General features: G+C 37.8%; 1 protein-coding gene across 1 annotated transcript in view; it reads right to left on the reverse strand.

Annotated features, from left to right (window-relative positions):
- Positions 1-13,672, reverse strand: part of pitpnm3 (PITPNM family member 3) — a gene marked incomplete in the record, with an annotated part of 140,989 nt that overhangs the window by 24,218 nt on the left and 103,099 nt on the right. Inside the window, 3 exon segments of the mRNA XM_036149836.1 lie at positions 1,912-2,093; positions 2,801-2,920; positions 5,813-6,002. Of these exon segments, the coding sequence (XP_036005729.1) occupies positions 1,912-2,093; positions 2,801-2,920; positions 5,813-6,002 (492 nt within the window).

Genomic DNA, 13,672 nt, shown 5'->3' on the forward strand with positions numbered 1-13,672 from the left:
AAAAATCTATTGGGATCTGTGAGGAAATAGAGCAGAATTGGAGGAGATTCTCCATGCAGCCTTTCTCAGGCTTAGCAGGGAGTCTAAAAGGAATGAAAGGCTACAGTTCCTCCATCATAAACCCTGCGGCATCATTGGGAATTTATAGGACTGGAGAACACTTTATCTCAGGTGGCTGAGCAGCACGCGACCTACGATTGAAACCATTTCTTTGGACAGAGTAAACACGGCAGTTGTAACTCTTCCAAGCCCATCCGAGCCAAGCCAAATGAAACCGTAGTTCACAGATTCCCTCAGACTGTCTGGAACAGGCACAAACGGCCTCTTAATCCTCCAGCTGAGACAAGTAGCCAGTCAAAGCAGTCAAGCTGTAAATATGAATAAATAGCGGAAGCAAGATGTGGTGACTCTTCAAGAGCAGAAACCTGGATGATATGCCAGTAAACAACATGCAGGTTACATTGCCTGAACCCATGACATTTTCATCACCAACCGCACCTTGCACAAATATTGGCACCTATAAAACTTTCGCACAACTTCAAGGTATTTTTTCGGTGCATTTTTATGAAACAGACCAATTAAAAGTAGCTCATATTTCATTAAGTACAGCTAAAAGAATGCATGCAGCCTGTATCATGATTTCTTCCAGTATTGCCCTGCTTTTAAAACCATACATCTTCCAATCCAGTTCCCTTGTCCCTGGTGAAGAAAACAATTCCCAGAGCATAATGCAAAGCTAATAGCTGCCTTCTCTATAGAGTCTCCCACATGAGCTGTGAGTCTCTGCAGCTCCTCCAGAGTTACCATGGACCTCGTAGCTGTTTCTCAGTTTAAAGTTTACCATGACAGCTCTGCAGATTTAAGCAGACAGCCACGCCTCGGTATGTGTGTAACTGTGCTATTATCTTCCCTTTTTGGATGATACTGCAGATTGAACAGTGCTGTGTGACATGTCAGAAGCTTTGGTTGTTGCTTTATAATCTACGCTGCCTTTAAACCTCTGTACAACTTCATCCATGATCTGCCCGTTGTGTTCTTCGATCTTCATGGTGCTGTTTGTGTTTATACCTAATTTAAAAGTTGAGGGGAGATCATAACAGAAGCGATTTCTCCCCACAGGGTACTTATGTCTGGTATGAGGCTTCTCATTGTTTGAAAAGTCCCAGTGCAACAAAAAGAAATTAATATTTAAGAGCTCCTGCATTGCTACTGATCCCCAGCTTAATTCTTAGTCAAATTGCCACAGAAAATAAAGGCCTTCTTACCATTTATCACCAAACCTGTTGAATCCAGGATCAGTTCTTCTAATTTTACTGTATATAGAGATTGTATGTGTTTCATTAAACTCATAATTTTTCTTTTATCCTATAAACTCTTTATAATATTTCTCCCCAACTTGTCATTTCAAGCATTTATGAGTAGAAATGAACAAACTGCCAAAACCATAAAATGGCATTATTTGAGGCTCTCTAATAATGCAAAGAGACGCATATTAAAACAAAAATGCAAACAATATTTTTAATTTAGGGAGAGAAATCAATATTCGGTGGAATAGCCATGACTTGGCTATTGGTATGCTCTCCATGAGTTTTGAAAAAGTACGGTAACAATTATTTTTATTGCCTGTTGCAAAATGCAAAATGAACTCTGTTAAAATAAGGGTGACACAACCATTTATAAGGTTTAGCGGGCAATTACGTTTTCACAGGTTGATTTAAAAAAATATATATATTTTCAATAAATAAAATCTCAATATGAAAATTGCTTTTTGCATTTACTCAGGTAATCCTTGTGTGATATAAAAATGTGTTAAATGGTCCAAAACATCCAAGTAGAAGAAATCTGTAAGGGTGCAATGACTTTTTTTACAGCGCTGTGAAAACTTAAACGTGGGTTGTGTTTGTGTACCACCTGGAGAAAAAGTTGTGCTGGCCTGTGGAAGAGGTGTCTCCATCGTACGAGTCGCTTTGCTTGCGGCTAAGCGACGCGCCGCCCTGCCCTTCATTGGGAGCAGAAATGTCGATGTTGCTCTTACTCAGCCTCTTGCTGGAGCTCAGACCAGGACTCAACTCCTGCAGTCGACCTGTGTTATCCTGGGGCAAAGGAGGAGAACGCAATATAAAAACCTCCAGACGGGACTGGAAATTGCATAATGTGATGGGAACTGATGTGTTTTCCCAGGTGAACCGCTCAGTGTGGTATTGAGACAACGTGTCTGAGCAAGAGTGAATACTTTAGTGGTGAGCAAGGGCGAGGTTCAGAAACTGGGGACCACGCAACACATTGCAGGAGGAAAACATGAAAAACAAGGTGCTTTAGCGTGCAAGTTCAAAAGTAATGTTTTGATAAATATTTTACACACACACAACACCGGAACGGGCATAGATGGTGTTCAGGAAGCTGGAAAATCCCCACCAAGGCAGCAACACATACAGAATTAATTTAATCTTTTATACCCCTTTTTGTTAGAGAATAGTGTCAAGGACAGAGTCACCGGAGAATAGTGGTGTAGCTAAAACGCTCTTTGTGGAGGAAAACTGGCAGAAAGAAGACATAGCAGGAGGTTGATTATATATGAGAGTTGCTTTTTGTTCTCCAGGAAGCCACAAAGTTGTGCCAAGGACATTGCCATGAGTGTGCATATTCTCTCTTGCAGCAATTTTGGTCCACTGATGGATACAAGGAAAAAAAACAAAAGCATGCAATCTTGATCATGATGCTGCAATTTTGCAGTGCCAGGGAATTCTTCTGCCATCCCCACACACGGCGCCGTATCATCCGTGTGTTATTGAGGTCCTACCTTCAGACTCTCTGTGCTGTTGTTCCTGCTGCTGTTGGGGCTGCCAGGCCTCGGTTGGTTGCTGAAGCACAAAGCGTCAAAGCACAGCACTCCACCCACGCAGTCGCCCATCAGGCAAACCTGCTCAAGAAACATAAAGAAGTTCTAGTTCAACTTTCTCTGTAGGTGGCAGCTTCAGTCAGGCACAGTCTCAGCAGGGGCACAGTTGAAGAGGAAGACGAGTATGAGGAAGGCCACAAAGATATATATATATCTATATATATATATATATATATATAGATATACAGACAGACAGACAGACAGACAGACAGACAGACAGACAGACAGACAGACAGACAGACAGACAGATAGATAGATAGATAGATAGATAGATAGATAGATAGATAGATAGATAGATAGATAGATAGATAGATAGATAGATAGATAGATAGATAGATAGATAGATAGATAGATAGATAGATAGATAGATAGATAGATAGATAGATAGATAGATAGATAGATAGATAGATAGATAGATAGATAGATAGATAGATAGATAGATAGATAGATAGATAGATAGATAGAAGTAGCTGTAGTGCAAAGCAGTTTGGTCATTTATTATGTCTAGTTCACATGTAGCCAGTATAAATTTTTATGCGTTTAGGCTTTTCACCCACACGTAAACTCTGTTTTATATATAATTGTGAAAACTCTAGCCAAAGTGAAGATGGGGGCATTTGGCGCCTTCATGATCAAACAGACTTTTAGGGTCCAGCAGATCACAGTCTGTGACAAATAATGCGGCGCTGACGTCACTTGCGCGACCATTGTTATAGACTCGGCCATGCGGTGGAGGAAAAATGAGTGCTATCACAGAAGTGTGGCTTCCTACTCTTTTGTTGGGATTGACTGTTTACGACATGTGTCTAATCAATGTTGTTTCGCTGCTAATCTACAGCATCTCCAATCAATTACTTCCAACTGTTACCCCGGCACCACACAGTATTTCCTTTCTTCACCTCGGTATTGAGACTTCAAAGTAAAAGCATACATGGAACGTTATAAACAATTTCATTGTTTGTTTTTACACATACTTCACAGACTTTTTATCAGTGTATCAACCCTTCAGACCACGAAGGTCATCTGGCTTAAGTCTACTCCGCATACCCAGAACCAGAACCAAACATGGAGAAGTAGCATTTAGTTCCTATGCTCCGCTTATCTGGAACAAACTCTCAGAAAACTGTAAAAGTGCTGAAAGCCTGAGTTCTTTTAAATCAAGATTAAAAACCCATTTGTTTAGGATTTCCTTTGACTGTTCTGGTTAAACTGTTTACTGAAACATCATGAGTTTAAGTTTGTAGCCCAACTGTTTTTAAAATCATTAATATTTGCTTTTAGTTTCCATTTCCCCATGTTTTACTTTGTTTACATTTCTCTACATTTTATTCCAACTTGCTTCTTTATTCTGTTTTTATTTTCCTATTTTTTTATCATGTAAAGCACTTTGCATTGTCCTTGTTCTGAAATGTGCTAGACAAATACATTTGCCTTGCCTTGCCTTTACAAGCCCAGCTGCTCCAATACATTGAGGTGCGAAGGAGAAAGAGTGCTTGGAGGGCAGCTGTTTAACACCAACTCTCTGACGTTCAACATCTGCATTATTTTGAAGGACTCTGACTGGCTGACATGAGTTTTAACTTTGCTGAACACTGGCCCTTACCTGTCTCGCATGTTTAAAGCGACGCCCAGTGCCGTATTTGTGTGGATGAAAACCTTTCTAAAAACGACCCTGTGTGCACGCTACTATTTTTAGAAACGATGTGGGGAATATACTTGTTTTTATACTGACGCAGCGACGTGTGCACAAGGCCTAAAATTCAGCCCATTAACCACATTAAAAACCTGACCTAAGCCGAATTGAATTACCTGTATGAAGTGACTGCCTTTTTATTAGAAGCGGTGCAAGCACCACTTGCTGGAATAAAATACAGCATTTCAGCAGAATGTTTACCAACTTTTACTCCATCTTGGCTTGCAACACTATAGAAATGTATGTCTGCCAGACACCCAGCAAGCTCTGTGCCTGATTGCACATGGAAATGGATAAGATGCTAGATAGGCCACACCTAACATGAATAAAAGTATGACAGTATTAAAACCATCACCAAAGGATGCTTCAGTCCCGATTTTCTCTTTTCTTTTTATTATTCTTACACACTATGAATGCATGATTACTGCACCATTTTTTATAACATGGTTTGTTTTGTTGATTAAGTAGATGAGCAGAGTTGCAGTGCTTATCGCCACAGCTAATTACTACAAAGATAATTACTGCCTAACTACACAAATACATTAAAAGTTAAGATTAATATCAGACGCAAAAAAAAAATCATGAGGAGGAAATCAAAACGTAAAAATAAACAGCTCTATCATGCTTTTTCTACTTGTACTAGTGTGACAAACAGAAATATCTGTGAAATTACTATCATTAGAAGAGGCTTAATGGGGCTGCTTTTCTGACAAAATGACTCGTCTACTGGGCTTTTGGCTCTTATTCATATGTGAACACGGTATGGGTATTATGTCATTTTAAATATGCTCCAGCGCCTCAGATCAACATTAATGATGTTGATCTGAGGCTCAAGATGGGGGGGAATTCACACATTCAATGCTGCTTTTTCTTTTTTTTAAACCAACTTCCTTAATATTAATTCTACTCTTTCATGATTTTTGCAGGACAAAAATTATTTGCTTTCGACTGCTCAAATAATGCCTGCATTCACCTCTTCTGTGAATTATCTTCTCAGAAATCCTTACCTCATCAGAATGTTTAATTTGCTTTGAGGTGACATGTGTAAGAAGTAAAATCTGAGGCCCTTGAACTAGTTGGGCTCCCACAGTAGCCTTAGACTAACCAGGCCTCTAACAAACATTTTTTTACTATTCTACCCAGAAACTATACCATTACTCACTGATGTGACAAGATATGTATTCCCTTTTCCTTTATAAACAGAGGAAAAATCAACAGACCTTCCCTGAAAATCCCTGGCCGTCTTCAGACTGCAGGAAGCTGCGATAAACCTGGTTGGCTCGGTCGATGACGGTCGCCACGGCATCCTGGTAGCGTGGGGACACAATAGCTAGGAGCGGGAGCGCCGCCAGAGGCAGGTGGTCGACGCTACTGGACACACAGCTCTCATCATAGCTGTACGGGTTCAGACTGGAAACGAGAGGATTGATGCAAGTTAAAAAGCAATCAGGGAGGAATAAAGGAAACTTTAGAGAAAAAAATAACGGCTTTCTTTGTATGGTTCCAGCTTTGCAGGTTCTAATTGGTCATAAATTAGAAAATAATGTGCAAATCCTTTGTGATGTATAAATTTAGAATCAGCCATTAACTTTTATACAACATATTTTATTAAAGATACATGTTTATATAAAAGTACATGGTTAGCGTTTGAATGCTTTCTCAAGGACTAAAACGCAAAGAAATTGCATTCTGTCAAAACAAACTCCCCCAAAAAAGAAACATCATGAGAATAAAAGTTAAAAGAGGATTTTGCCAAGATGTTCTCTGAACGTCCATCTTGTGACCAACTCTCTAATGCCCTAAATACAGAAAAGAGCAATAACACAACAACATACTCCCATGTTATGAAATACTTGTTTTCCCCACTACCATCTATTGCTATCCCTGCTTTCCATACTTTCTAAAATCCCCTTTTTGTCAACAGAGCAGCAATGAGACTTCTCCTTTAACATTTCACAATGTTACTATTTCTCTTTGCACAAAAGATTGTGCAAAGAGAAATAGTAAAAGATCCCCTTGCATCCTGGGTTCACTCCTTCTCTCTTCTTGGCTCAGCCATGTAGTTTTTTTCATGGTACTCGTGTCTGAGTTCTGAGACGGCCATGGAAAAAGATTGACTGGGTGTCTTGTGAACCATGTTTCTGTTGATTTTGCCATTTGTTAGGTGTTCCTATCTTGCTGAAAGACAAAATGTTTACTGATAATCCATGAGATCCTTATTTAAAACATTTTGATGGTATCAAAACTTAAAAAAGAGTCCCAGGGGATTTGGAAAAGAAACAGGCCCACAGCATCACAGATTCTTAACCATTCTTAACAGTGGGCATTAGTTATTTATTTTACCTCAAAACCGCCCCTTAGTCTTTGTTACTAAAAAAAAGTAACATTTCGTCCCATCTGAGGATGCACACATTTCCCGCTAATCTCCCAGTTGAGTTAAGCAAACTTAACATACTCCATTGTTGTTGTAATGATTACAGAGAAAAGGCTGTTTCTGGCATCCCTCCCAAACAACTGGTTAAATTAAGAAAGGGGTCTAATAGCTGAATGGAAACTTGATAGCCTCAAGTTTAAACTTTTTTTCTGAAGTCATCTACAATAATAGTGTCCATGCTGGCAAAATATATATGGATCCTTGCCCAGCCTGTGGCCTGAGAGAAACCGTCCAATGTGTCATTTTATATTTATATCCAAGGGAAACAGATAGTAATAGAAAAACTACAATACATCTAAAAAGGTAAATAATGCTCCAGTTACATCTTTTTGAAAGGGATTATTAGAAATATCAATACTTTTTCTACCACTGATGTTATTTAAACTACTTTGCTGCAAAAGCTGATTGCCTCCTTATATATTTATTCTGTTTCTGCTTTTCTATCATTTCAGTGAGAGGGAAAAATGAAAATACAGAAGCAAAATAGAAGGGGTAAACACTTTTTCAGAGCACTGCATTGATTAACATGGACCTTTTATGTATCTTGAGGAATGAAAATGCAGCTAACATTGTATATGTGGTAGGAAGGTTTTATATCAGTAAGTGATTTGAGTATTTCATGGGTTCTGGCTTATCTGTGTGTCATTAGAAATGTTTGTGTTTTCTTCATGGTTTGGTCCTTCTCTCTAACCTTGAGATTTTTGTGTGTGTGTGTGTTCAGCATTATATCAAACTGGAAATCACTCCATATGGATTCAATTGTACAGCTTCTAACCACCAATCAGAAAGTCAGCCCATTCGATTTCCGGTCTCTCCAGCTTCAAATTGTCCTTGGGTCAGATACTCAGCCTCACAGTGGCCCTGATGTGCTCAGTGGTGGGGATAAATATACTGTATGATAAGAGGGAAAACTCTGCCCACAGGGGATAGGAAGGGAGCCTGTATATATAATGTTATGTGAAAAGGAGAAACATATTGTAAAGTGTTTTGTAAGAATCAAGCCAAGCTTACTGAGGTGCTGAAATTTAAAACATTTACTCCCAGTGGATAACTGCTTCTCATCTCAGCAAAGCTCCAATCCATATTGATGAACATTTTACCTCTATGATCCAATCTCTGATAGGCAGAAGACAATGGATGGATGGATGGATGGATGGATGGATGGATGGATGGATGGATGGATGGATGGATGGATGGATGGATGGATGGATGGATGGATGGATGGATGGATGGATGGATGGATGGATGGATGGATGGATGGATGGATGGATGGATGGATGGATGGATGGATGGATGGATGGATTCACCCGGCAGGAGCTGTTTTCACATTCAAGTCTCAAAGCTTGCTGAAATTCTAAATTAGCGACAGTACTGCTCAAAAGCATTTCATGTATTTCCAAGAAAACTCACATTTTACTAATGAAATTAGTTACAAAATAAATAGAAAATATTGTCATGACATTGAAAAGGTTAGAAATAATGTTTTGTACTTGAAATAATAATTCTCTCCTTCAAACTTTGCTTTCATCAAAGAATCCACCATTGGCAGCAATGGCTATTCTTATAGGTCAAATCCGTGTGCTTGTATACACATGATCAATGTATGTATGCAATTGTGAATGTGATAATTAATATTATACATGTTAGCGGCAGAAGGAACCAGTGTTGCTTTTTTCTGTTTAAATAAAACTGATGTTCTTCTGTAAAAGTTCTTCTGTAAAAAGTGGGATCCTGAGAACCCATGCACTGCAAAAACGGAACTAAAAATTTGTAAATTTTTCTTGAAATGAGTGTATATGTACTTTATTTGAGCGGGTAAATAGGATAATCTGCCAATGGAATAAGATTTTTGCACTTAAAATGGGAAGAACTCATCTCCATCACCTTATTTCAAGCGCATTATATCTAAGTATCTTATTTTAGGGGTAAAATACTCATTCCATTGGCATATAAACTTATTTACCTGATCAAATCAAGGACAAATGCACTAATTTCGAGAAATTCTTACTTATTCTTAGTTCTGTTTTTGTAGTGTGGTGAAAATAACTCAAACTCAAGGTCACCATACAACAAGAATCTACCATGAGCCAATGTCAATGGAAAAGTTACCTTCAGTCAAACATCCCAAACTGTGAAGACAGTATAAGAGGTAAAAATGAGAGTGCAGGAATTTTGTCAGGGATGAATTGTGACTGAATGACAGCTTTAAGAGTGACAGAGAAGGCGTAAAAGAGTGTGGCAAGACCTGCTGTGATGGATGGTTTAAAGATGGAAGTCATAACAAAAGGATTTTCATTTTGAGTGACCAAAATTGACAGGAATGGTACCTGTAATTACTTATTGATTGAGCAGCAGCAGGGGTCCACGCTGAAAGACATTAGATGTAAGCCTGGGCTAAGCCATTTATTTATTTATTGGTTTTATATTCATTCAGTTATTTGGTTTTGTGCTTTATTTCACCTTTCCATGTGCCTGATCTGGATCTTTAAGGATCTTTAATCCATTTCACACGTACAAAAAAAAACTGTTGTTTTCATTCAATACACTTTCCACCATCCTGCAAAAACAGGAGATTTTATACAAGTAAAACCATCAAAAAACATATTCTAGAGCATTTATATTAATCCTCTGATACAGCTTAATTAAGTCAGCAAATTGTTTTTTTTCCTCAAAACAAGGGAAATGTTCTGCTAATTAGACTGTCTGTATTTATTTGTAGGTCCAGTGGCATCGCACAGCTAACAATGTTTGGCTCTAATTAAACAAGCTTGATAAACTCCAAGGGACACGTGTGCTTCATGTTTGTCTAAGGGAAAATGTCACTGAATCGCTTTGGACACAACAGGCCATAAAATGAAATGAAACAAAGAAACACGAAGGGAAAACATTCAGCTGTATAACAGTAGTTGTAACTTTCTTTCACGGCCTAATTCTTCACTTTAATAGAAGTCAAATTAGACCCAAAGTAACTGCATGACTGTGAAAATATTTTCATTTTCAGATCCTAAGTACTAATTTCAAATGCCATTAAAAGGCCCATTTCTGGCGAAGAAGAAAAAAAAACTGATCTCCATTATCATCTGTTACAAGGGCACTAATGTCTGTAGATGTCGAAGCCAATTCTGCAACAAAGACAAAATATAATCCTGCAGGTTTTGAAAAATCTGCAGGGAAGAAACAAATCATGTGTGATTGTTGTACTTCCAGCTTCGTGACTTTAAGCAGTCAGTCACTGACAAGCAAATAAGAAAAATCCACCTCCGCAATCCCCACCTGTCACATCACATTGACAGATGTGTTGGAGGGCAGATCTTTGAATCAGACACTTATGCAGTTTAAGCAAAGCTTGCTCAGTCAACCTATTCTGCTTGGCATATGTATCTAATTTTTACATGCAGTAATGTCTCGGTTTGCTTGTAACGGCACATAAAAATGCATAAAGCATGACTGTGGTAAGAGCAGAGCCTTGAAGAGTCATCTACGGGAAGGATGGCAGGAAATAATAATTCGAATTGTTGGCGCATATTCCCAACAGCCTCTGAAACAATCATTAAAAGTAAAAACCCAACTTAGTTTAACAACTGCATGTCAAGCTGAGTTTTTACCCCCATCTCTTATTTCATCCCCCGATTCCCACACAGCCATGTTATACACCAAAAAAGTAAAATGCAAGACTAGCTTTGCATTTAAACTGAACAGAACCATGAACAATGTTTTGACCTGCACCTTAGATATACATCTCTTTTAAGATTTTAAAAGCAAAACTTAGCCACCTCACACCTTTTAACCACTAAAAAAATGTGATGCAAAATACAGGACTGTCCACAGATATGCAACCGATGGTTAGGACCAGGATTAGCACATATTTTGGATCCACAGAAATGGCACACACTCATTGACCCATTTCCAACATTGTATACACTGCATACATTTGTAAGAGTATATTTGAGTGATTACCTGGCTCTGTTTGAAATATAGCTACTCTCTCTATATTCTATAGTACAGCTTTTATTTTGATTATTGACTAGACAACTTTGTTTACAAAATAGTTATTGCATTATCTATTAATAATCATTGTTTGTCAATAGCCTGTACATACCTTTAGAAATATATACCTAGTTACAGAATATGCCTTTTATATTGTATGTTCTTTGTAGTGCTGAAGTATTTATTGTAAATATTTCAGCACTTAACGGTGATAAGCATTTTAAAAAAAAAATTGTTCTGGACCAAACAAGTAGTCCAAAGGACTTTCCAGGTGGGAATATACTATAGAAATAGGGCTTGGACTGGGTCTGCCTTGACTTTCCATTTGGTATAGATCAAGATTTAACACCAGACTCCCAGAAATTCTAATGTAAATGTTTCTGTGGTTGCATTATACAATTGAATAAGCTGGACTTGTTCTTGTGTACTAAACTCCAGAAACATTCCCAAAGGTTTATCACTGTTGTGACCAGAACAGTTCTAGAAAGAGTGAAAACATGAAGGTTTAAACAGCCCATATAAAAGAACTCCTGAGGAAACACACCACGATCTGCATAAAGCAGGAACTTCAGGTGCTACTGGAAATATTAAGAGCCTCAAAGCTGGTTAGCTTTTTACCTGAGTCTATCACTATGCTAACAGGCTGTAAACTAACAGGCTGTAAACTAACCTGTTCCAGAGCAGGTTACGTTTTCTCAAATCAATACATCTGACAGCACCGCAAGCAAAATCAATGTGCTTAGAAAGAAAAATCTTTGTGAGAGAAATGTCAGCAGAACTACTTACAGTATGTGCACTAAAGAAAATATCCTAAAATAAGTTAACATAAAACTAAAGATGAGAGAATAGTAGGACTTATCTTTCTGAATTAAAAACATCTGAGCTATAAAATATTTCATCTCCATTTATTCCTATCAAATTTGTCTGTATAGAAATCTCTTGGCTTCATTTTTGTGTCTTAATTTTGATATTCACACATTGATCTTATACCTTTTTTTTTTTACTTTTCAAAACTGGAGTCCAGCTATAAGACATTTAATGCAACGTTATAGCGTCTGGATGACAGAAAATGGATTTTTATAATGGGTTTTCATAATCTGCCTGCGGGACTGAATCATTTTATCTCCATAGCTTATTTAGTGCAAAGAGCGTTTAAAAGAGTCAAGATTGTATCATAGGAATTAAGACTTGACCTTCCACTCATGTCTTAATAACAGATGGCACCGAATGTACATTGATTTAATTAAATACACGATCGGAAGTGTCAGAGCCAATTTTGCTTTAATGTTCTTTATTGGTGTAGCTATAATATTGATAAAATTAATTCATTTAGAATATTTAATTTGCTAGCTACCTTCCTGCTTCTTTATCGTTTCATGCTTTTATTCAAGGTAAAAACATTTTGTTCAACAAAACTAAAGAAATCTGGCTTTTCCTTTTTTTTTTTTCTTTTCATGCTTCAAACGAGGTCCCTAAAAATAAAGACAGGGGTCACATCAACCTTTTTATTCCCCCTCCCACAATCTCCTGCCTCCTCTTTCTTTGAGTGAGTGCTAAGTTTCAGGAGACCGGTGGACTGGAGTCCCACAGCTTTACCCAGTTCCATAATCAAGAGCTTTACAAGCACTCAGCGCTCATATTTCCATTCAGCTAGATCTCCTGCTGAGAGTAGATCAGAAACATTTTACAAAAACCGTTTGAGCCTAAGAAGCGTCTGAATTTCTTGAGATTTTGTGTAAATTTACGGGGTTGGGGCTTTGAGCTGGGCATAGTGAGCCTTTTAAAGGTTCCGCTTTAATCTAAGGTCAATTTTCAAATTTGGTAAAGCGCAAATTCATTTTTGAACGATACAAAACAAGATAAACCCATCCATGCATCGAGTAATGGATGGTAAAAAAGTACCCAGTAAAGACTTCTGAAACTACAGAGCAAATTAGTCAACCTAAAAACATCCTATCACCTTCTGCTTCACATGTTGTAAAGGTTTGCTGTTTCTCACCAGCTTTTTCTGTGCTAACCACAAATACCTGGCTCCTGCCACCACTTGTCAACAAAAATATAAAACTGCTTGCCCATTTAGTGTACGACCAAGTCTTGTCTTGAATCAAATCATTGCCATGTACTAAATATTGTTTCTGTTTCCTGAGATGCATGAATCCTGAACTCGCCTTAGATATTATTAAAGAAAATGTGCCTGAAAACACCTTTGAGGCCCATTACCTCTCACCTGCTATTATAACGCATCCTAAAACAGCAACATTAGCTGGGATATTGTTATATTTAGCCTAGTTAATGCCACAACAAGCAACTTTTCTAAAGCTTCATATAGTCTCAGAAAAGTATTCATACTCTCTCAACATTTTCACAATTTGTCACATTTGTCAGTCTTCCATTTAATTAATTAGTATTTTGTGTAAATCTCCTTTTAAAGTATTTTTTTCCACCTCCTTACGCTTTCACTTCAGACTGACCCAATCTGTATAATCTGACTGAATTTTACTTTGAAAAGCGCCTTGAGATGACATGTTTCATGAATTGGCGCTACTGTATATAAATAAAATTGGATTGATTGTTTTTTTATGTCATAGGCTGACACAAAGTGGTAAAAATACGCAGCAGGAAAATTATATATGTTTTAAACTGCTTATAAATAAAGATT

Source organism: Fundulus heteroclitus, chromosome 18 (genome assembly GCF_011125445.2).
Source record: "Fundulus heteroclitus isolate FHET01 chromosome 18, MU-UCD_Fhet_4.1, whole genome shotgun sequence".
NCBI classification, from domain to species: Eukaryota; Metazoa; Chordata; class Actinopteri; order Cyprinodontiformes; family Fundulidae; genus Fundulus; species Fundulus heteroclitus.